Genomic DNA, 23466 nt, shown 5'->3' on the forward strand with positions numbered 1-23466 from the left:
TCCGCACTGGATTACCTTGGCCGATGTCCTGCAGATGAGCGTAACATTGCTGACAGCCTGATCCACTGTGTACAAATAGTGTGCACTGGAGCCCATGCTGTGTCTCAGGCATATGAGCAACAGGATGAGGACAGCACTGATGCTTGTAAGTCTCACATTGTGTGTGTGTTGTATTTTCTCTTGGCCATACTCAGGAACACATGAAGACAAAGTTAAATGGCTCTATTAGACTAAACAATGCAATAAAGTAACCCTCACCCCATGCAGGTTTAATTTGATATTTTGCCCATACATTCAACATGCCAGAGCCTCAGTTATTTAGGCAACTGCAGTGTGAAAGGGCCATTTTGAATATCTCGGGTCCGGCAATCCGACCGGAGATAAAAGAAGTGTTGTAACCTGGGTCGAGCGACGGGACGTTCACTTCTATGCAGGAGGCAGCAGCATCACCTCAGTGCTGCCTCCTCCCCCACCTGATGCGCCGTTGCTCCACCCTGCCACCCCATAATTCTGATATCCAACCTGCCCTGGTATGACCTTTTATGTCTGATGTGTTTTACTTCACTGTGGCCCAAAAACAGGATCTAGCTCTGTATTCTTCCAAGGAGCAGATCTATGTGTCTGTGTGAAAATATACACAAATATATTCATTGCCTGCCAGGAACTTCAGTTTTAAAGTACCCGAAGGAGCCAGGTGCTCTGTCTATTGGTAGAGCATCAAAATATTGCATTAGAACAAATAAATTGCACTGTTTTGGTGTATGTGACACAATGTTTTATATACTAAAACCATATGTTCTGGGGTTACTTAGGGCTTTGTTCATCTTCTTAACTAGTGTAATAACTCGCATACACCGGAAACATGCAATGGGTCATAAAAGGTTAACTGATGATCATTAACTACATGGGATGTGCACGCTTCATTTTACCATTCTGATTGTTTCCAGTGTTCTTGGTTAATCGTGCGGCTCAAGCACATAGCGTGCAGCTGACCTCTGCCTTTCAACAGTTGGTTGTATTAACCAAACATTGGTTGGAGCATTTCCCAGATAGCCAGGAGACTTCAAAGGTTGCGGATAGCTTGGCGCTGTCCATTAAAAAGCTTGGAGGATACCTGCAGCTGCTCTTACAGGTAACATGAATGCTACAATTATCTACTAAAGCGCAATAAATATTTTGGTACTTGTGTATTATCATGGCGCCCACGATTTCCATCTCAGGACACTGTACGATGAAAAATCGTGTCGCATCACATGCGATATGATCGCATGCGATGCGATTCGACGCGATTTTACCCGATTTCTAATTGTACAGGCACTCAGATGCCTTATTACCATGTGAAATGCCCCCCCAGACCCGATTTTTAATTATATACCCACCGTCATGGGTCATGAGTATGTGAAATGCCCCCCCCCCCCCCCCATTGTTAACGCCATCCCACTATGAACGGCAACCCGAAGCGTGGCGACCTTTTCATACCCCCACTATCCACGTCGGCGTGGAGTTGATTTTATATAAAGTGTGGCGAGCCACCGAGCCCGAAGCGTACCTGTGAAGTAATGCGTGTCCCCTCACGGGGCTCGCTACGCTCGCCACGCTTCGGGCTCGGTGGCTCGCTGCACTCGCCACACTTTATAACATCAACTCCACACCGACGTGGATAGTGGGGGTATGAAAAGGTCAGAGGACGCGTACTGACGCCCCTCGCGGGCTCGCTGCGCTCGCCACGCTTCGGGTAGGCATTGATAGGGGGGGGCCGTTAACAATGTGGGGGCATTTTACATATTTATTACCCATAAGGGTGGGTATACAATTAAAAATCGGGTCTGGGGGTGCCATTTAACATGGGACTCAATGGGAAATCGCATCGCATGCCATTGTAATGACATGCGATGTGACCCGATTTTAATATTGTATACTCAGCCTGGGAAAATGCTGAAATCAGGTCCATCGCATGCCGTAATTAGTGGTTTGCGATGCGATGGGCGCCAGGATAATACACAAGTGCCAATATTTTATTTCCACTAGTGACCTATGATTTAACATTTTTGAAATTAGACTTGGTTTGCCTAAGGCAGGGATGGGGAACCTTCGGCCCTCCAGCTGTTGTGGAACTACACATCCCAGCATGCCTTGTTACAGTTTTGCTATGTGGCCATGCTACAACTGTTGCAGGGCATGCTGGGATGTGTAGTTCAGCAACAGCTGGAGGGCCGAAGGTTCCCCATCCCTGGCCTAAGGAGATGCCCTGTTTGTGACTATTGCATGGACTCACAGTCCACAGTGAAATAAGCAGCAACCAATAAGAGTCACCCCAACAGACATCCCTTTCTGGGAAGGGTTAGAGGAAGGCAAAAATATTATTCCTCTAATCTATTTTTTTTATATTTTAAGAAACTTTCATGTGGTTACCTTTTATAATATAATAAAGTTAAGTATTTAGCTGACAATTTCCACGTGGTTCTAAGTGTTTTTCATTTAGATGCAGTCCTTTAGTAACAAGTCAAAGTTGTAAATGGCCGTAGTTTTCCAGTATAATTATTTCCCATTCCTACCAGTAGCCTACAATAGAGGCTACAGTTGTTTCTTGTCCGCTGCCATATAAGGACTCTGTAGTGTGCGTTTCCCATCGGAGTTAATCTATTGAGATCGCATGCATGACTGGGTTATTTACTTCTCCACAAACTATTGGAAATATTTCTTCACTTTGTTAGTGAAATAACTAAATACAGTACGATAGTATAAAGTTATCTGGGGCAATCGCCTAATCTATACTGTACACTACCATGCTGTCATCTGGGGCAATCTCCTAATCTATACTGTACGATACCATGCAGTCATCTGGGGCAAGATCCTAATCTATAATGTACAATAACATACAGTCATCTGGGGAATTCTCCTAATCTATACTGTACAATACCATGCAGTCATCTGGGGAATTCTCCTAATCTATACTGTACGATACCATGCAGTCATCTGGGGCAATCGCCTAAACTATACCGTACGATACCATACAGTCCTGTGGGGAATTCTCCTAATCTATACTGTACGATACCATGCAGTCATCTGGGGCAATCGCCTAAACTATACCGTACGATACCATACAGTCCTGTGGGGAATTCTCCTAATCTATACTGTACAATACCATGCATTCATCTGGGGAAATCTCCTAATCTATACTGTACAATACCATGCAGTCATCTGGGGAATTCTCCTAATCTATACTGTATGATACCATACAGTCATTTCGGGCAATCTCCTAATCTATACTGTACGATACCATGCAGTCATCTGGGGCAATCTCCTCATCTATACTGAACAATACCATGCAGTCATCTGGGGCAATCTCCTCATCTATACTGTACAATACCATGCAGTCATCTGGGGAATTCTCCTAATCTATACTGTACGATACCATGCAGTCATCTGGGGCAATCTCCTAATCTATACTGTACGATACCATGAAAGTAATCTGGGGCAATCTCCTAATCTATACTGTATGATACCATACAGACATCTGGGGCAATCGCCTAATCCAGAGGTTCCCAAACGCGGTCCTCAAGGCACCCCAATGTTCTAGGTTTTAGGTATATCCATAGCTCAGAACAGATGGCTAAATCAGACAGTTTCTAATTAAGTCACCTGTGGCCAAGCATGGATATACTTAATACCTGGACCGTTGGGGTGCCTTGAGGACCACGTTTGGGAACCTATGGCCTAATCTTTACAGTACGATACCATGCAGTCATCTGGGGCAATCTCCTAATCTATACTGTAGGATACCATTCAGTCATCTGGGGCAATCTCCTAATCTATACTGTACCGATACCATACAGTCATCTGGGGAATTCTCCTAATCTATACTGTACGATATCATGCAGTCATCTGGGGCAATCGCCTAATCTATACAATACGGTAGTATAAAGTTATCTGGGGCAATCGCCTAATCTATACTGTACGATACCATGAAGTCATCTGGGGCAATCTCCTAATCTATACTGTACAATACCATACAGTCATCTGGGGCAATCTCCTAATCTATACTGTACGATACCATACAGTCCTGTGGGGCATTCTCCTAATATATACTGTACAATACCATGCAGTCATCTGGGGCAATCGCCTAATCTATACTGTACAATACCATGCAGTCATCTGGGGAATTCTCCTAATCTATACTGTACAATACCATGCAGTCATCTGGGGAATTCTCCTAATCTATACTGTACAATACCATGCAGTCATCTGGGGAAATCTCCTAATCTATACTGTACGATACCATGCAGTCATCTGGGGCAATCTCCTAATCTATACTGTACAATACCATGCAGTCATCTGGTGTAATCTCTTAATCTATACTGTACGATACCATGCAGTCATCTGGGGAATTCTCCTAATCTATACTGTATGATACCATACAGACATCTGGGGCAATCGCCTAATCCAGAGGTTCCCAAACGCGGTCCTCAAGGCACCCCAACGGTCCAGGTTTTAGGTATATCCATAGCTCAGAACAGATGGCTAAATCAGACAGTTACTAATTAAGTCACCTGTGGCCAAGCATGGATATACTTACTACCTGGACCGTTGGGGTGCCTTGAGGACCGCGTTTGGTAACCTATGGCCTAATCTATACAGTACGATACCATGCAGTCATCTGGGGCAATCTCCTAATCTATACTGTAGGATAACATTCAGTCATCTGCGGAATTCTCCTAATCTATACAACTCTGACTAATCTTTTATATTTTCTAATTTAAATTTCCATTAGGGCTGCTGCTCTGATATATTGGCCATGGTTACAGAGGCAAAAGATAAAGCCAATCATATAGTTGAGCAGATACTACAGAGCATTGGAAACCTGGCTGCACTGACTGCCACTGATTTGCATCTACCAGAAGAGGAAAGTACAGATAAACATGGACTCCAGGTATATACATCCGTTGATGGTAAATGCCTGGTGGGTTTTTTTTTTGTCTTTAATAAGCTATGTGTCTGGAAAATAGGATTTACTGAAGGTACATTTACTCCTTTTCTATACGCAGGGGTGACTTCAGGGGACCTATGCGCAGCATTATCAGTCACCACCCATCATTTCACTGCCCCCTTCAAGTTTGGGCTTTTCAGCTGCCAAAACACTATATGGATCAGATTTTAAGGATAACCATGATTGAACACAGATTAATTAGTACCATCTGCTCAGCCATGTATATCCTTAAAACCTAGACCATTGGGGTGCCTTGAGGGACTGTGTTTGGTAATCGCCGATTTAGGTGGTTCTGTCCTTCTAGTTAATGAGCTTGTCCATTCATAACGTAACAAGGTTGGCTAGTATATTAGTTGTGAGGTATAGATAGCAATAAAGGTTAGCTTATGTATTGACCTTTTTGCTTTTTATTTTATGGATTGTCTTGCCATTTTGCTTCAATCCTCTATTTCTAAAGTGTGACCTTACTCTATTTCAGACGTCTATCACTGACATACTTTACAGTGGGATGTGTTATGGATTAGAAAGTCTCATTGACTGTGGAATAAAGGCTTCCGATGCGATGCAGAAAGATGTTCAGAGATGCAGTGTTCATGATGAGGTATATATAAAGAAGCAGGCCACTCAATGACTTGTGGTGCAGGAGCTTTTTGACATAGGAGCACCACTATCTCAGAGTACAGTCTTACCCAGATTCACAGGTTGGGTATTACCACTTATATGTTGGTCCTTTACATCACACTGCAGTATCTCTAAGATTTGTCTAGTTCTTATTATGGTTTCTTCTTCTCTTGCCCTTTGGCACATCTGTAAGGTCTGCATTGCATATTTTGGTGTCACCATCTATGTTCTTTATACTTCTGTAAAAAGTACTGTAAACAAATATATATACATGTGTCCTTCCTGCGCTAGAGTTCGTACATTGTGTGGCACATGAGAGCCGCCACCTCCTTTGGACTTGGCCAGTGGCAGGTCTCTCTCTTTTATTTACAGAAAATAAATCTTACTTGCATTGCTGGTGAAAATGATAATGTGTGGCATGGAATTGCTGTAACATAACAATTTGTTGTACACAAAATATACACACCACATACAACTTTAATCTCTGTATATTGCGGCAAGCTTTAGATGTGACGGAGATCATCTTTATGGCAGTTGCCATCCTGCAAGAAAATAAATACTTTTTTTTGCTCTGTTCCTTTCCACATTACTATCGCTAAAGTATTCCTCTTCTATTTCTATTCCTTTCTACTGTGTTGTGAACTGACCTGGCAATGTGTGGAAAATGCGATAATGCCCTCTAGCTGTGACCACAATTTATCATACCTTGTTGTCTTTCTAGGTTCTTGTAGACCTCAAGAAGAGTTCCAGCTCTTTAGCTGTCTTCATCCAGAACAGTCTAACGTGTTGTAAGAAGGTATAACCTCGTTCTAGATTTCCTATGTTTGCAGTATATTTGATAATTTGCACTAAAATTAAAGTTACTGTTTTGGTAAAGTTGGTGCTGGTTTTATGATGGTTGATGGCATTTAGACACCATAAGACAAAACAACACAACAATTACTACTCATTTTCTGTGTTGACCCCTCATTTTCTGTGAATGACCCCTCTAAAGCACCGTAGCGGCCGTCAAGGAGACGATGATTATGTAAAGTATAGCCTGTTGGGTGTCACTTTTTCTATGTGAACGACTTGATGCATGGAAAGCGTTTGGGGGGGGGGAATACAAATATGCACTCCATTTGAACTATATATAAATTGGATTTGTGTTGGTCTTCTTTCTGCTATCTTTGATACCATTTAGGAAACACACACATATATATATAATTTATTATATATTACACACCAAAGAAGGAGGCAATCGGGCAGAGTACCAGAAAGAATTGAACTGCTATTTTGCCTGAGTGCCTCCTCCTTTGGATTTCCTATGATGAATATTGGAGAGCACCAGGCCTGCTGATTTTTGTGGCCCCTTTGTCATGGTGTGGGTGATAAACCTAAGTTTCAGGTCTGGCACACCCCTATGTCAAGGTGTGTTCACCCACACTTGACAAAGGGGTGTGCCAGCCCCAAAATGTTGGTTTGTCACTATGACCTGTTAAAATATCTTTAAAACACCTCTTAGTGCCACAGTGTGTTCTTTTCTATACACTATCCATTTGTTCTGGAGGGCACCGAGGATCATATTAACCGACTAGGAGAGGGCTGGCCCACCAGCCAGAAGTATGTATATGTGTGTATATATATATATATATATATATATATATATATATATATATATATCACAGAAGAAGGTTCCCCTATTGCGCCCAAGATGGTAATGAAAGCGGCAACTCTAATAGAACCCTGTTAGCCGGGCCCAGATAGGCAAATAGAGATAGAAAAGAAATATAGAGTGCGCTAAATACAGTTCAACAATTTTAAAACAATGAGCATTTATTTTAAGTCTTCACAAAGACTTTTGATTAAAAAGTACAGCTGGTCTGTTATTGGTACAGATGGTGTTGTAGGCCCAACGCGTTTCGTCAATAAATTGACTTCATCAGGGGCTTAGCGAACAGTAAATCAGCAAGACGTAAAATCACTGTAAATAATACAAATAATAGAGTTCATTTATATGAACACAAATGCAAAAGACACATCATGGATAACAGTCATGATAAGGAGTGGAGGACAACGGAGAGGAGAAAGAGATTTTTTAAGCCTTAATAAGCTCCTAACATAATAGGTAGCAGGCGTGAGGATTTTAATCCCGTTTGATAACATCAAACATTTAACATAGAAAAAGCAATTCACATAGTCCCAAGGGGTGCAGAATCACCAATAGTGTGTGGTCACCTAATATTGATAATATTAATACCTTGAGCCGATTTAGCGGATCACATACAGTGTCCAGCACATGACGGAATGATACCCAATACACAGCCTGAGTGGGTGGAGGGTGTTACTATAGAGAAGAATGTAAATATTACAAAATGCTATATGCGCATCTTCATACTATAGGACGTGATGTAAATATTATAAAATGTTATATGCACACCTTCAACAGCGCTTCTAGCTGGATCTTCTCCAGTGAAAGTGTAATGACTTGCAAATGTGACACAGGGAAACTGAGAATTCGTCTGCGGGGTCAATGACCCAAAATGACATTCGCACAGGTGTGTTTCAGTGAAGTGCCTTAATAGGAAAGGGGCAAATCTATGGGAAAAAAATGGATAATCAAATAATGATCTATAACTGATCCCTTCACCTTCAGCCGAAATGTGACAGACATATATTTTGAAACTTACAGCGTCACAAGGATAAGTGCAGATGCAGTAACAAAATGGTCAAAGACCTACATCAATTTTTCAATAGTTTTCAGGTATGGTTCCTAAAGTGCTTCAGAACCTTTGAAATAAATACAAAACAACTTTGTTTAATAAGCCAGGGACTGGTATAGAACAATGACCCAAAGTTTGGTGCCTTAAAAAGTACTTACTTTTAGGAGTGAAACCGGAAGTGTACAGCTAGGGGTCCAAAATCAGAATGAACTCCTATGGGAGATGCAGCTATTTATGGAGCACAGGGTGTGTGACTACTTCCTGTATCCCAAAACTAATAGTGTGTGACAAAAACGTATATGTATACGCTGAATGGGCGTGGTGATAGAAAGGCTGGGTAGCTTAATATGTGTATATACTAGCGCTAGTTGTCACTATATAAACGGAATAGGAGTGGAGTTTTATTGCCCTAATTGTGCGGTGGAACGCACAGCGTCTCCGCTGTGCGTTCCAAACGGGCGCCATATTGGCTGCGCCGACGTCATACCTAATTCATAGTGGTCAAACTACAACTAGGTGGGCGTTCTTCCCTAATTATGCGGTGCCATATTGGGATTTGCCGACGTACTATCTAATCCTAAGTGGTTGAACTGCAGCTAGATAGGCGTGCCTCCAGGTAAGGATGTGACAAAGCCTGTGGAGCGCAAAGCTAGTAAATATGCGTTCCAACCTTAAGGGGGACCCTTAAGGGGGACTATCTCACTAATATGTGGAAATTCATAACCTCATCATCTCGCTATATATTACTTGAGAAATGCCATATTGATTTAAGTAATCCACTAGTTGTGGAGATTATCAATAAACTTATTATAAGCCTATATTTATACATTAGATTAATAGATTGAAAATATGATGATAACTACCTAGTAGTCATGTGAGGTGACTCATATAAAGGTGTATAAGTGCTATATGTACATATATAGAGTAGACTACATAAAAGTGTACTATAATCATGTTTATATAAGTGGACCTCCTAATTATTAAGTGGAGTGGCACAAGTATATGTGCATAGGTGCTATAAGTATAAATAATAGAGGAGGCTACATAATGGTGTATTCCAATTCTGACCTCCTAATCTTTAAAAGGGACAACATATGTACATGTGCTAGGGTATGGTGAATGCCATTATAGAAGTGGCTAACTAGGGGTATATAAATACACCATCTACGGGATGTTACCCTATGTGTAAAAAATAAAAGGATAAAGTGATGTTTAGATATGTGAGGTTATAAATAGTAAACCCAGTATAGGCATACCCATTAAGGTCATTGTTCCATTTACATCGAGGTCTAACTATTAGTTTAGAATGGAACAATGAATACACAAGCATTTTAGCAAAACAATAAGTGCCAGATCAGAGCAGATAGCAAAGCACCAGAGGATAGTAGGAGGGTAAGGGCTAAATAAAAGCCACGATATCTATTCCCTCATTTAGTCCTCTGGGAGAGAGGGTATTCAGGGTGTAGATCCAAAAACTTTCTTTTTTTATAAGATCTTGATCCCTATTGCCCCCTCTAGGGTTAATAGGGACTTTTTCCAAGATCGTAAACTTAAAGTTCTCTTTTGTGACCTCAGAGTTGTGTTTCTCCTGGTAGTGTCTGGGGAGACTATGCACTCTAATTTTATTTTTGATGTTTCTCATATGCTCCTGAATACGGAGCTTTGTTTGTCTTATTGTTTTGCCTATGTAATGAAGGTTGCAGCTGCAGGTGATTCTGTAGACCACATGGTCGGAATTACATGTCACTGCTTCTTGAATTTTATACTCTTTTCCATTCTCCAGGGTGTGTTGAAACTGGATTTTGTCGAAAAAGGGACAACAGATACATCTGTTGCAAGGGGTTGTACCCGGTTTTTTGTTCAAGAAATGCGTTGTTTTAGGGACCGCAGATGTGGTAGGTTTTAATCTACTGGGGGCAAGTATAGACTTAAGGTTATTCGCCCGGCGGTATACCAGATTGGGTTTAGGTGGGAGATGTTGGCCTAAAATAGGGTCACGTAACAGGGTGGTCCAGTGTTTCTCTAGTACCTTTTTTATTTCATGATTTTCACAATTGAATTGCGTCACGAAGGGGCGGCTCTTGAATTCCTTGGCCGGTCTCACTTGTTTTGTCAGTAGATTTTCTCTTTCTTGTGTGAAAGCTTTTTGTCTGGCCTCTTCAATATAGTTTATCTTGTATCCCCTTTCAATGAATCGGTTGGCTAGAAGTTGGGACTGGGACCAAAATTCGCAATCTTCACTGCAGTTCCTCTTTATTCTAAGGAACTGAGCGTACGGAACGCTATTTTTCCAGGAAGGCAGGTGGCAGCTGGTTGCTGGAATAAAACTATTTGCGTCAACCTTCTTAAAGAAGGTACGGGTTTTAATTTCTTCACCGGGTGAGCCTATAAGTTCAAGGTCTAGATAGTCGATAGTGGAAATATTGGTTTTGAATGTAAATTTTAAATTGAAATCATTGATATGAATATATGTCATAAAGTCCGATATGCTCGTTTCGTCACCTCTCCAAATCAGCAATAGGTCGTCTATATAACGTTTATAAAAAATTATGTTGTCTTCAAAACGGGAACCGTATATATGCTGTTCTTCCCAGGCTCTCATATGTAAGTTGGCGTAAGCCGGGGCAAATTTTGTCCCCATGGCCGTCCCCTGTTGCTGGATGTAATACTCCCCGTTGAATTCAAAAAAATTATGCTTGAGAATAAATTCTATACTTTTGATCAAAAAAATGATTTCAGAGTTAGATTTGTCTGTGTCATTTCTTAGGATTTTTTCTACCGACTCTAGACCCTTATTGTGGGGGATGGAAGAATAGAGACCTTGTACGTCAATCGTAAGCCAACTGTACTCAGTGGACCATATCAATCCTTTTAGAAGTTGGAGTACTGAAGAACTGTCTTTTAGGTGGGATGTATTTTGTAATACATAAGGTTGGAGTTTTAAATCCAAAAAATGGGACAAGTTCGAAGTTAAGGAGTTCACACCAGCAACAATGGGGCGTCCCGGGGGTTGAGCTTGATCCTTATGAACTTTGGGGGTGTGGTAAAAAATCGGCAACATCGGGTGTTTCACGTAGATGTAGTCGAATTCCTCCTTGCATAGTACCCCATCCTGCAGGCCCAGCGTTAGGAGTGTCTTCAAATCATTCTGGAACTCCAGGGTAGGATTGGAGGGAATTTTTTTGTAGGTCGAGATGTCATCAAGGATTTTGTTGGCTTCAGCCACATAGTTAGTTTTGTCTTGTAGGACTACCGCCCCTCCTTTGTCGGCTATCTTAATAACCGTTTGCTCATCCTTTTTTAGACTTTTTAAAGCTTGATTTTCCAGAGGGTTCAAATTAGTGGGCTTACGTTTTTTAGGTTTTATGGTTCGGAAGTCCTCACGAACCGCCTCAAAGAAAATTTCGAGGTGACTACCTCTAGACTCTACTGGGTAGAAGTGGGATGTGGGTGCTACGAGTGGTTTGTTTGCCGATTCCTTAGTTGCATTTGTCTGGTTTTTAAGAAAGTGTCTCTGAACCGTTAGATTTCTGATGTATTTATTTAAATCTATGAAAAGATTGAAATGGTTTATATGGCCGTCGGGGGCGAATTTCAGACCTCTGTCTAGAATCGCGCTTTCTGCTGGAGATAGCTTTTTCGCTGATAGGTTAATGATTCCTGCCCCAGAGGAGGTGGGGCCAGTAGGCCTTTTTTCTTTTTGGGAGAACCGTTTGCCCCCTCTAGTACCTCTGGGTCTCCATTGAGCCTGCGTTTGAGGCCGTGCGGGGATTCCAGGCGAGTGTGTAGTTCTTCTCGTACTGTGCGATACGGATGACCTAAATCCCGATCTCCATCTAAAAAATGGGAATTTTTACGGGGGGTGGGAGACCGCTCTCTGTCCTCTCTACTATAGTGGTGATAGTCTCGATAGGAGGGTATTCTACCTCTGTCCATTCCTCTGTGGTGGTAGTCTTCTTTAGAATAACGATAGTCTGGCCGTCTTGGCTTGTCGTACTGTCTGTCAGAGGGTTTATAATTCAAGTAGTTATTATGGTAGTTGTTACTACGTGGGTGGCGGGTGCGATTCCTATCGTTAGAACGGAATTGGTCACGGCTACGGCCTTCCCAATTACGGTTTGAATATGTTTCCTGCCTTGAATATCTTGGTTGGACTTCTTGATTTCTAGTGTCATTTGGCCAAATATGAATGTGGCCATTTACATAATCTCTTTTATCGCGAATGAACTTCTTTTGTTTTCTCAGGACAATTTCTTTCTCTAATGAATCAAGTTTAGATTGGAGATCTGCAATATCACGTTTAAACTCTTCACTCGAATCGAACTTTGATAGGAGTCCTTCAATCCTACCCATTTCACTTTCAATTGTAGTGAGTTCACTTTTTCTTTCATTAATCAGAGCCGTGATAAGTTTAGCCGAGCATTCATCTAAGATGGAGTGCCAGATTTTAAGGAAGGAAGGATTATCGCTCCCATATGTGGGTGTTTTTTGTATGCGTAGGCCTCTTGGGATCCTTCCTACTTCTAGGTATTTTTCAAGCGTGACGATGTCGTACCATCCTTTCAGTTCTTTAATAGCCAATTTCTCCAGAGAATTAAGATGTCCAAAGTAGTCCTCTCCTTCGTCCTCCATATCCAATTCATAATCGTCCTCTATGAAGATGTTTTTCATGTTATGATTTCTTTTAGTTCTATCTTTAACAAGTGGCATTTTTAAGGGCAGCAAAAAAGGGGTTGCTAACAGAGAGAAAGTAGGTATCACAGAAGAAGGTTCCCCTATTGCGCCCAAGATGGTAATGAAAGCGGCAACTCTAATAGAACCCTGTTAGCCGGGCCCAGATAGGCAAATAGAGATAGAAAAGAAATATAGAGTGCGCTAAATACAGTTCAACAATTTTAAAACAATGAGCATTTATTTTAAGTCTTCACAAAGACTTTTGATTAAAAAGTACAGCTGGTCTGTTATTGGTACAGATGGTGTTGTAGGCCCAACGCGTTTCGTCAATAAATTGACTTCATCAGGGGCTTAGCGAACAGTAAATCAGCAAGACGTAAAATCACTGTAAATAATACAAATAATAGAGTTCATTTATATGAACACAAATGCAAAAGACACATCATGGATAACAGTCATGATAAGGAGTGGAGGACAACGGAGAGGAGAAAGAGATTTTTTAAGCCTTAATAAGCTCCTAACATAATAGGTAGCAGGCGTGAGGATTTTAATCCCGTTTGATAACATCAAACATTTAACATAGAAAAAGCAATTCACATAGTCCCAAGGGGTGCAGAATCACCAATAGTGTGTGGTCACCTAATATTGATAATATTAATACCTTGAGCCGATTTAGCGGATCACATACAGTGTCCAGCACATGACGGAATGATACCCAATACACAGCCTGAGTGGGTGGAGGGTGTTACTATAGAGAAGAATGTAAATATTACAAAATGCTATATGCGCATCTTCATACTATAGGACGTGATGTAAATATTATAAAATGTTATATGCACACCTTCAACAGCGCTTCTAGCTGGGTCAATGACCCAAAATGACATTCGCACAGGTGTGTTTCTATGGGAAAAAAATGGATAATCAAATAATGATCTATAACTGATCCCTTCACCTTCAGCCGAAATGTGACAGACATATATTTTGAAACTTACAGCGTCACATTTCGGCTGAAGGTGAAGGGATCAGTTATAGATCATTATTTGATTATCCATTTTTTTCCCATAGATTTGCCCCTTTCCTATTAAGGCACTTCACTGAAACACACCTGTGCGAATGTCATTTTGGGTCATTGACCCCGCAGACGAATTCTCAGTTTCCCTGTGTCACATTTGCAAGTCATTACACTTTCACTGGAGAAGATCCAGCTAGAAGCGCTGTTGAAGGTGTGCATATAACATTTTATAATATTTACATCACGTCCTATAGTATGAAGATGCGCATATAGCATTTTGTAATATTTACATTCTTCTCTATAGTAACACCCTCCACCCACTCAGGCTGTGTATTGGGTATCATTCCGTCATGTGCTGGACACTGTATGTGATCCGCTAAATCGGCTCAAGGTATTAATATTATCAATATTAGGTGACCACACACTATTGGTGATTCTGCACCCCTTGGGACTATGTGAATTGCTTTTTCTATGTTAAATGTTTGATGTTATCAAACGGGATTAAAATCCTCACGCCTGCTACCTATTATGTTAGGAGCTTATTAAGGCTTAAAAAATCTCTTTCTCCTCTCCGTTGTCCTCCACTCCTTATCATGACTGTTATCCATGATGTGTCTTTTGCATTTGTGTTCATATAAATGAACTCTATTATTTGTATTATTTACAGTGATTTTACGTCTTGCTGATTTACTGTTCGCTAAGCCCCTGATGAAGTCAATTTATTGACGAAACGCGTTGGGCCTACAACACCATCTGTACCAATAACAGACCAGCTGTACTTTTTAATCAAAAGTCTTTGTGAAGACTTAAAATAAATGCTCATTGTTTTAAAATTGTTGAACTGTATTTAGCGCACTCTATATTTCTTTTCTATCTCTATTTGCCTATCTGGGCCCGGCTAACAGGGTTCTATTAGAGTTGCCGCTTTCATTACCATCTTGGGCGCAATAGGGGAACCTTCTTCTGTGATACCTACTTTCTCTCTGTTAGCAACCCCTTTTTTGCTGCCCTTAAAAATGCCACTTGTTAAAGATAGAACTAAAAGAAATCATAACATGAAAAACATCTTCATAGAGGACGATTATGAATTGGATATGGAGGACGAAGGAGAGGACTACTTTGGACATCTTAATTCTCTGGAGAAATTGGCTATTAAAGAACTGAAAGGATGGTACGACATCGTCACGCTTGAAAAATACCTAGAAGTAGGAAGGATCCCAAGAGGCCTACGCATACAAAAAACACCCACATATGGGAGCGATAATCCTTCCTTCCTTAAAATCTGGCACTCCATCTTAGATGAATGCTCGGCTAAACTTATCACGGCTCTGATTAATGAAAGAAAAAGTGAACTCACTACAATTGAAAGTGAAATGGGTAGGATTGAAGGACTCCTATCAAAGTTCGATTCGAGTGAAGAGTTTAAACGTGATATTGCAGATCTCCAATCTAAACTTGATTCATTAGAGAAAGAAATTGTCCTGAGAAAACAAAAGAAGTTCATTCGCGATAAAAGAGATTATGTAAATGGCCACATTCATATTTGGCCAAATGACACTAGAAATCAAGAAGTCCAACCAAGATATTCAAGGCAGGAAACATATTCAAACCGTAATTGGGAAGGCCGTAGCCGTGACCAATTCCGTTCTAACGATAGGAATCGCACCCGCCACCCACGTAGTAACAACTACCATAATAACTACTTGAATTATAAACCCTCTGACAGACAGTACGACAAGCCAAGACGGCCAGACTATCGTTATTCTAAAGAAGACTACCACCACAGAGGAATGGACAGAGGTAGAATACCCTCCTATCGAGACTATCACCACTATAGTAGAGAGGACAGAGAGCGGTCTCCCACCCCCCGTAAAAATTCCCATTTTTTAGATGGAGATCGGGATTTAGGTCATCCGTATCGCACAGTACGAGAAGAACTACACACTCGCCTGGAATCCCCGCACGGCCTCAAACGCAGGCTCAATGGAGACCCAGAGGTACTAGAGGGGGCAAACGGTTCTCCCAAAAAGAAAAAAGGCCTACTGGCCCCACCTCCTCTGGGGCAGGAATCATTAACCTATCAGCGAAAAAGCTATCTCCAGCAGAAAGCGCGATTCTAGACAGAGGTCTGAAATTCGCCCCCGACGGCCATATAAACCATTTCAATCTTTTCATAGATTTAAATAAATACATCAGAAATCTAACGGTTCAGAGACACTTTCTTAAAAACCAGACAAATGCAACTAAGGAATCGGCAAACAAACCACTCGTAGCACCCACATCCCACTTCTACCCAGTAGAGTCTAGAGGTAGTCACCTCGAAATTGTCTTTGAGGCGGTTCGTGAGGACTTCCGAACCATAAAACCTAAAAAACGTAAGCCCACTAATTTGAACCCTCTGGAAAATCAAGCTTTAAAAAGTCTAAAAAAGGATGAGCAAACGGTTATTAAGATAGCCGACAAAGGAGGGGCGGTAGTCCTACAAGACAAAACTAACTATGTGGCTGAAGCCAACAAAATCCTTGATGACATCTCGACCTACAAAAAAATTCCCTCCAATCCTACCCTGGAGTTCCAGAATGATTTGAAGACACTCCTAACGCTGGGCCTGCAGGATGGGGTACTATGCAAGGAGGAATTCGACTACATCTACGTGAAACACCCGATGTTGCCGATTTTTTACCACACCCCCAAAGTTCATAAGGATCAAGCTCAACCCCCGGGACGCCCCATTGTTGCTGGTGTGAACTCCTTAACTTCGAACTTGTCCCATTTTTTGGATTTAAAACTCCAACCTTATGTATTACAAAATACATCCCACCTAAAAGACAGTTCTTCAGTACTCCAACTTCTAAAAGGATTGATATGGTCCACTGAGTACAGTTGGCTTACGATTGACGTACAAGGTCTCTATTCTTCCATCCCCCACAATAAGGGTCTAGAGTCGGTAGAAAAAATCCTAAGAAATGACACAGACAAATCTAACTCTGAAATCATTTTTTTGATCAAAAGTATAGAATTTATTCTCAAGCATAATTTTTTTGAATTCAACGGGGAGTATTACATCCAGCAACAGGGGACGGCCATGGGGACAAAATTTGCCCCGGCTTACGCCAACTTACATATGAGAGCCTGGGAAGAACAGCATATATACGGTTCCCGTTTTGAAGACAACATAATTTTTTATAAACGTTATATAGACGACCTATTGCTGATTTGGAGAGGTGACGAAACGAGCATATCGGACTTTATGACATATATTCATATCAATGATTTCAATTTAAAATTTACATTCAAAACCAATATTTCCACTATCGACTATCTAGACCTTGAACTTATAGGCTCACCCGGTGAAGAAATTAAAACCCGTACCTTCTTTAAGAAGGTTGACGCAAATAGTTTTATTCCAGCAACCAGCTGCCACCTGCCTTCCTGGAAAAATAGCGTTCCGTACGCTCAGTTCCTTAGAATAAAGAGGAACTGCAGTGAAGATTGCGAATTTTGGTCCCAGTCCCAACTTCTAGCCAACCGATTCATTGAAAGGGGATACAAGATAAACTATATTGAAGAGGCCAGACAAAAAGCTTTCACACAAGAAAGAGAAAATCTACTGACAAAACAAGTGAGACCGGCCAAGGAATTCAAGAGCCGCCCCTTCGTGACGCAATTCAATTGTGAAAATCATGAAATAAAAAAGGTACTAGAGAAACACTGGACCACCCTGTTACGTGACCCTATTTTAGGCCAACATCTCCCACCTAAACCCAATCTGGTATACCGCCGGGCGAATAACCTTAAGTCTATACTTGCCCCCAGTAGATTAAAACCTACCACATCTGCGGTCCCTAAAACAACGCATTTCTTGAACAAAAAACCGGGTACAACCCCTTGCAACAGATGTATCTGTTGTCCCTTTTTCGACAAAATCCAGTTTCAACACACCCTGGAGAATGGAAAAGAGTATAAAATTCAAGAAGCAGTGACATGTAATTCCGACCATGTGGTCTACAGAATCACCTGCAGCTGCAACCTTCATTACATAGGCAAAACAATAAGACAAACAAAGCTCCGTATTCAGGAGCATATGAGAAACATCAAAAATAAAATTAGAGTGCATAGTCTCCCCAGACACTACCAGGAGAAACACAACTCTGAGGTCACAAAAGAGAACTTTAAGTTTACGATCTTGGAAAAAGTCCCTATTAACCCTAGAGGGGGCAATAGGGATCAAGATCTTATAAAAAAAGAAAGTTTTTGGATCTACACCCTGAATACCCTCTCTCCCAGAGGACTAAATGAGGGAATAGATATCGTGGCTTTTATTTAGCCCTTACCCTCCTACTATCCTCTGGTGCTTTGCTATCTGCTCTGATCTGGCACTTATTGTTTTGCTAAAATGCTTGTGTATTCATTGTTCCATTCTAAACTAATAGTTAGACCTCGATGTAAATGGAACAATGACCTTAATGGGTATGCCTATACTGGGTTTACTATTTATAACCTCACATATCTAAACATCACTTTATCCTTTTATTTTTTACACATAGGGTAACATCCCGTAGATGGTGTATTTATATACCCCTAGTTAGCCACTTCTATAATGGCATTCACCATACCCTAGCACATGTACATATGTTGTCCCTTTTAAAGATTAGGAGGTCAGAATTGGAATACACCATTATGTAGCCTCCTCTATTATTTATACTTATAGCACCTATGCACATATACTTGTGCCACTCCACTTAATAATTAGGAGGTCCACTTATATAAACATGATTATAGTACACTTTTATGTAGTCTACTCTATATATGTACATATAGCACTTATACACCTTTATATGAGTCACCTCACATGACTACTAGGTAGTTATCATCATATTTTCAATCTATTAATCTAATGTATAAATATAGGCTTATAATAAGTTTATTGATAATCTCCACAACTAGTGGATTACTTAAATCAATATGGCATTTCTCAAGTAATATATAGCGAGATGATGAGGTTATGAATTTCCACATATTAGTGAGATAGTCCCCCTTAAGGGTCCCCCTTAAGGTTGGAACGCATATTTACTAGCTTTGCGCTCCACAGGCTTTGTCACATCCTTACCTGGAGGCACGCCTATCTAGCTGCAGTTCAACCACTTAGGATTAGATAGTACGTCGGCAAATCCCAATATGGCGCCCATATGGAACGCACAGCGGAGACGCTGTGCGTTCCACCGCATAATTAGGGAAGAACGCCCACCTAGTTGTAGTTTGACCACTATGAATTAGGTATGACGTCGGCGCAGCCAATATGGCGCCCGTTTGGAACGCACAGCGGAGACGCTGTGCGTTCCACCGCACAATTAGGGCAATAAAACTCCACTCCTATTCCGTTTATATAGTGACAACTAGCGCTAGTATATACACATATTAAGCTACCCAGCCTTTCTATCACCACGCCCATTCAGCGTATACATATACGTTTTTGTCACACACTATTAGTTTTGGGATACAGGAAGTAGTCACACACCCTGTGCTCCATAAATAGCTGCATCTCCCATAGGAGTTCATTCTGATTTTGGACCCCTAGCTGTACACTTCCGGTTTCACTCCTAAAAGTAAGTACTTTTTAAGGCACCAAACTTTGGGTCATTGTTCTATACCAGTCCCTGGCTTATTAAACAAAGTTGTTTTGTATTTATTTCAAAGGTTCTGAAGCACTTTAGGAACCATACCTGAAAACTATTGAAAAATTGATGTAGGTCTTTGACCATTTTGTTACTGCATCTGCACTTATCCTTGTGACGCTGTAAGTTTCAAAATATATGTCTGTCACATTTCGGCTGAAGGTGAAGGGATCAGTTATAGATCATTATTTGATTATCCATTTTTTTCCCATAGATTTGCCCCTTTCCTATTAAGGCACTTCACTGAAACACACCTGTGCGAATGTCATTTTGGGTCATTGACCCCGCAGACGAATTCTCAGTTTCCCTGTGTCACATTTGCAAGTCATTACACTTTCACTGGAGAAGATCCAGCTAGAAGCGCTGTTGAAGGTGTGCATATAACATTTTATAATATTTACATCACGTCCTATAGTATGAAGATGCGCATATAGCATTTTGTAATATTTACATTCTTCTCTATAGTAACACCCTCCACCCACTCAGGCTGTGTATTGGGTATCATTCCGTCATGTGCTGGACACTGTATGTGATCCGCTAAATCGGCTCAAGGTATTAATATTATCAATATTAGGTGACCACACACTATTGGTGATTCTGCACCCCTTGGGACTATGTGAATTGCTTTTTCTATGTTAAATGTTTGATGTTATCAAACGGGATTAAAATCCTCACGCCTGCTACCTATTATGTTAGGAGCTTATTAAGGCTTAAAAAATCTCTTTCTCCTCTCCGATGTCCTCCACTCCTTATCATGACTGTTATCCATGATGTGTCTTTTGCATTTGTGTTCATATAAATGAACTCTATTATTTGTATTATTTACAGTGATTTTACGTCTTGCTGATTTACTGTTCGCTAAGCCCCTGATGAAGTCAATTTATTGACGAAACGCGTTGGGCCTACAACACCATCTGTACCAATAACAGACCAGCTGTACTTTTTAATCAAAAGTCTTTGTGAAGACTTAAAATAAATGCTCATTGTTTTAAAATTGTTGAACTGTATTTAGCGCACTCTATATTTCTTTTCTATATATATATATATATATATATATATATATATATATATATATATATATATATGTATATATATGTATATATATGTATATATGTATATATATATATGTATATATATATATGTATATATATATGTATGTATATATATATATATATATATATATATATATATATATATATATATATATATATATATATATATATATATATATATATATATATATATAATGTTCTGGGTCCCCTGTACTGAGCCCAGTGACAGGGGAAAAAACGTCACTCACGGATTTAGAAAAAGTATTTATACTGTGTGAAAAGTGCCATCCTGACGAAAAGGCAATCTGCCTTGAAACGTTGATAATGCTGTAAATTGCTCACGTTACTATAAATACTTTTTCTAAATCCGTGAGTGCCGTTTTTTCCCCTGTCACTGGGCTCAGTACAGGGGACCCAGAACATTGTATCTATGAACATAAGGGCACCGCGGTACTTGTGAACCATTGTCCGGAGTGCCGAACATACCAGGAGACTATATATATATATATATATATCTCTATCTCTATCTCTATCTCTATCTATATATCTCTATCTCTATCTATATATCTCTATCTATATATCTATATATATATATATATCTATCTATCTATATATCTATATATATATATCTACTGATGCTACTTCAGCATTTCTGAAATAACTGTTTCTAAATCTTCTCCAGCTAAACCTGGATGTGCTGATCCGGGACTCGGATGTTGGTGCTCGGCACTCCCTGTGTACAGGACTGTGGAATCTAAAAAACTGTGTGAATTTGCTGCAGAACACAGTTGTTTCACTGCTGAAAGGTAACTTATATGGAAAGACAGTGAATGATGGATATGACACCTAGATGGTCATTTCCTACCTATTGTATGTTTGGTACAATTATTCTGTGCTCAGTTGCAATAATTCAATGTGCAGCCCAGTAGATATTTCCTTCCTCTCTTTATATACAATCAACAGACAAAGTTAAGTTAATATGTTGGGCTGGGTAGGTAATTACACTGAGTATTTGGTGGTATTAACAATAAATTCGACAGGTTTTGGCCCCGTTTCCAACAATCTCAACCCATCTTTAAAAAAAGTAGCATTGAAGCAGCTCAACCGGCGCCGTCCCGCCTCCCGACCGCCTCTGCCACTCACCCAGTCCCAGTCCCAGCGCCGGCCCGGTGAGCAGCAGCAGCAGCCAATTCCAAAATGTTGAATGTGGCTGCTAATTGAATAGCCCAAGTCGCATACATTCTGACAAAAGAATGTTGGAAAGGATCCGACTTTATATACCCCATAATATTTCGGACATAAGAAGTACACTACTTTTATTCCCAGTACTTTCTGCTGCGATGGGATGTAGCCAAACGTTTATGATTTTTTTTGTAAATAAGGGAATAGGATTTTTTAAATGAGGAACACTTACTGGATGTGACTGGATTTTCACATCTTAGGGGTACATTTACTTAAATGTGAGTTCTACTGTAGATGGGACTTTGCCTATAGCAACCAATTAGATTCCATCCATTATCTTCTAGAAGGTGCTAAATAAATAAGTAGAATCTAATTGGTTGCTATGGGCAACATCTCATCTTCAATAGAACACCCATCGTAGTAAATTTACCCCATAGTAGCTGCAGCAATGCTTTGGGCCTGAAGCAGCCCTGCAATATCGCCACCCTTCAGCCATAAATGGTCATGGTTTACGATTCGCCTGCATTATGCACAGATGATAATGACTCTAACATTATATTATCTACATTAACGCTTACCTTCTAAAAGTTCTAATATTTGTTTTCAATTTCCCCTTTTACAGGTTCAGACACAGACACCTCACAAATTCTCTCCTCACTTAATGACATTAGTTCATGTGCAAGTGAAGTAAACAAGAGCTTTCTGGCATTGACATTGCAGGTTATCAGCCTGCCTGAGCTTAGAGCGTTGTCAGAAGCGCTCTCAGGTGCCCTTCACCGGAGAGACTGTGCCCAGCCTGCTGTACGCTCCTCTGATGCAGCTGCTGCCTGTGTGTTCTCACCTAGCACCATACAATGGGTGTAACACTTATACACTGGGTATAAAGAGAAGCATTAAAAGCACAATACGGTTTCAAATAAATATGCATGACATGGTTGCTTCATCTGTATAAAGATAACCTTGCTATAAAGCCCTTGGATGTGTGTGTGCGTGTGTCTGTGTATATGTATGTATATGTATATATATATATATGTGTGTGTGTGTGTGTGTATTTTTTGTTTCCATTTTTAAACATTTAATGAAAAATCCTTTTTATAGAACATAAGATAGACAAACTATGTGCTGATATCCAAGTCCTAATAAATGACCTTTCTTGGTGTATATGTATGTGCTGTGCCAGCACATGGAGGTAATAAAATACATGTTGTATAATACTGTAACTGCTCTTCACGTGTGCTCTCCTGTGCCCATTATTTATGCTGTGCTAATGCCTATGCAAAATAAAAGGGAAAAAGAAAGTGCTATTGCTGGGGTAATTCTCTGCTGTAGTACTCTTTGGTATGCAGCATAGATTCAACCATCCTGGGCTTTATCTAGCGCATGAGCCTCTTTCTGGTTTCAGGCAATGTTTTACATAAGGTACAGAACCTGTGGCTTGTGGAGCAGATCTAGTTTGTGGTGACTGAGTCGCCGTGCCAGATAGGTAATTGTACTCATTGGTCCCACAAAGGGGTCACACTGTACCTTTATGAAAGCTAAATACAGAGCACTAGCATGAGGT

At 40.5% G+C, this 23466-nt stretch overlaps 1 protein-coding gene across 1 annotated transcript in view; it reads left to right on the top strand.

Annotated features, from left to right (window-relative positions):
- The window catches only part of KIF14 (kinesin family member 14), a 76458-nt gene extending 53272 nt beyond the window's left edge, over nt 1–23186 (top strand). Inside the window, exons 24-30 of the mRNA XM_083156857.1 lie at nt 1–145; nt 948–1132; nt 4772–4930; nt 5466–5588; nt 6330–6404; nt 21406–21529; nt 22528–23186. The exon at nt 1–145 is cut by the window's left edge and continues 101 nt beyond it. Coding sequence (XP_083012983.1) covers nt 1–145; nt 948–1132; nt 4772–4930; nt 5466–5588; nt 6330–6404; nt 21406–21529; nt 22528–22769 — 1053 coding nt within the window. The 3' untranslated portion in view covers nt 22770–23186. The remainder of the gene's footprint in view (nt 146–947; nt 1133–4771; nt 4931–5465; nt 5589–6329; nt 6405–21405; nt 21530–22527) is intronic.
- The last annotated feature ends 280 nt before the right edge of the window (nt 23187–23466 follow it).

Source organism: Crinia signifera, chromosome 8 (assembly GCF_055691185.1).
Source record: "Crinia signifera chromosome 8, ASM5569118v1, whole genome shotgun sequence".
Classification (NCBI taxonomy): domain Eukaryota; kingdom Metazoa; phylum Chordata; class Amphibia; order Anura; family Myobatrachidae; genus Crinia; species Crinia signifera.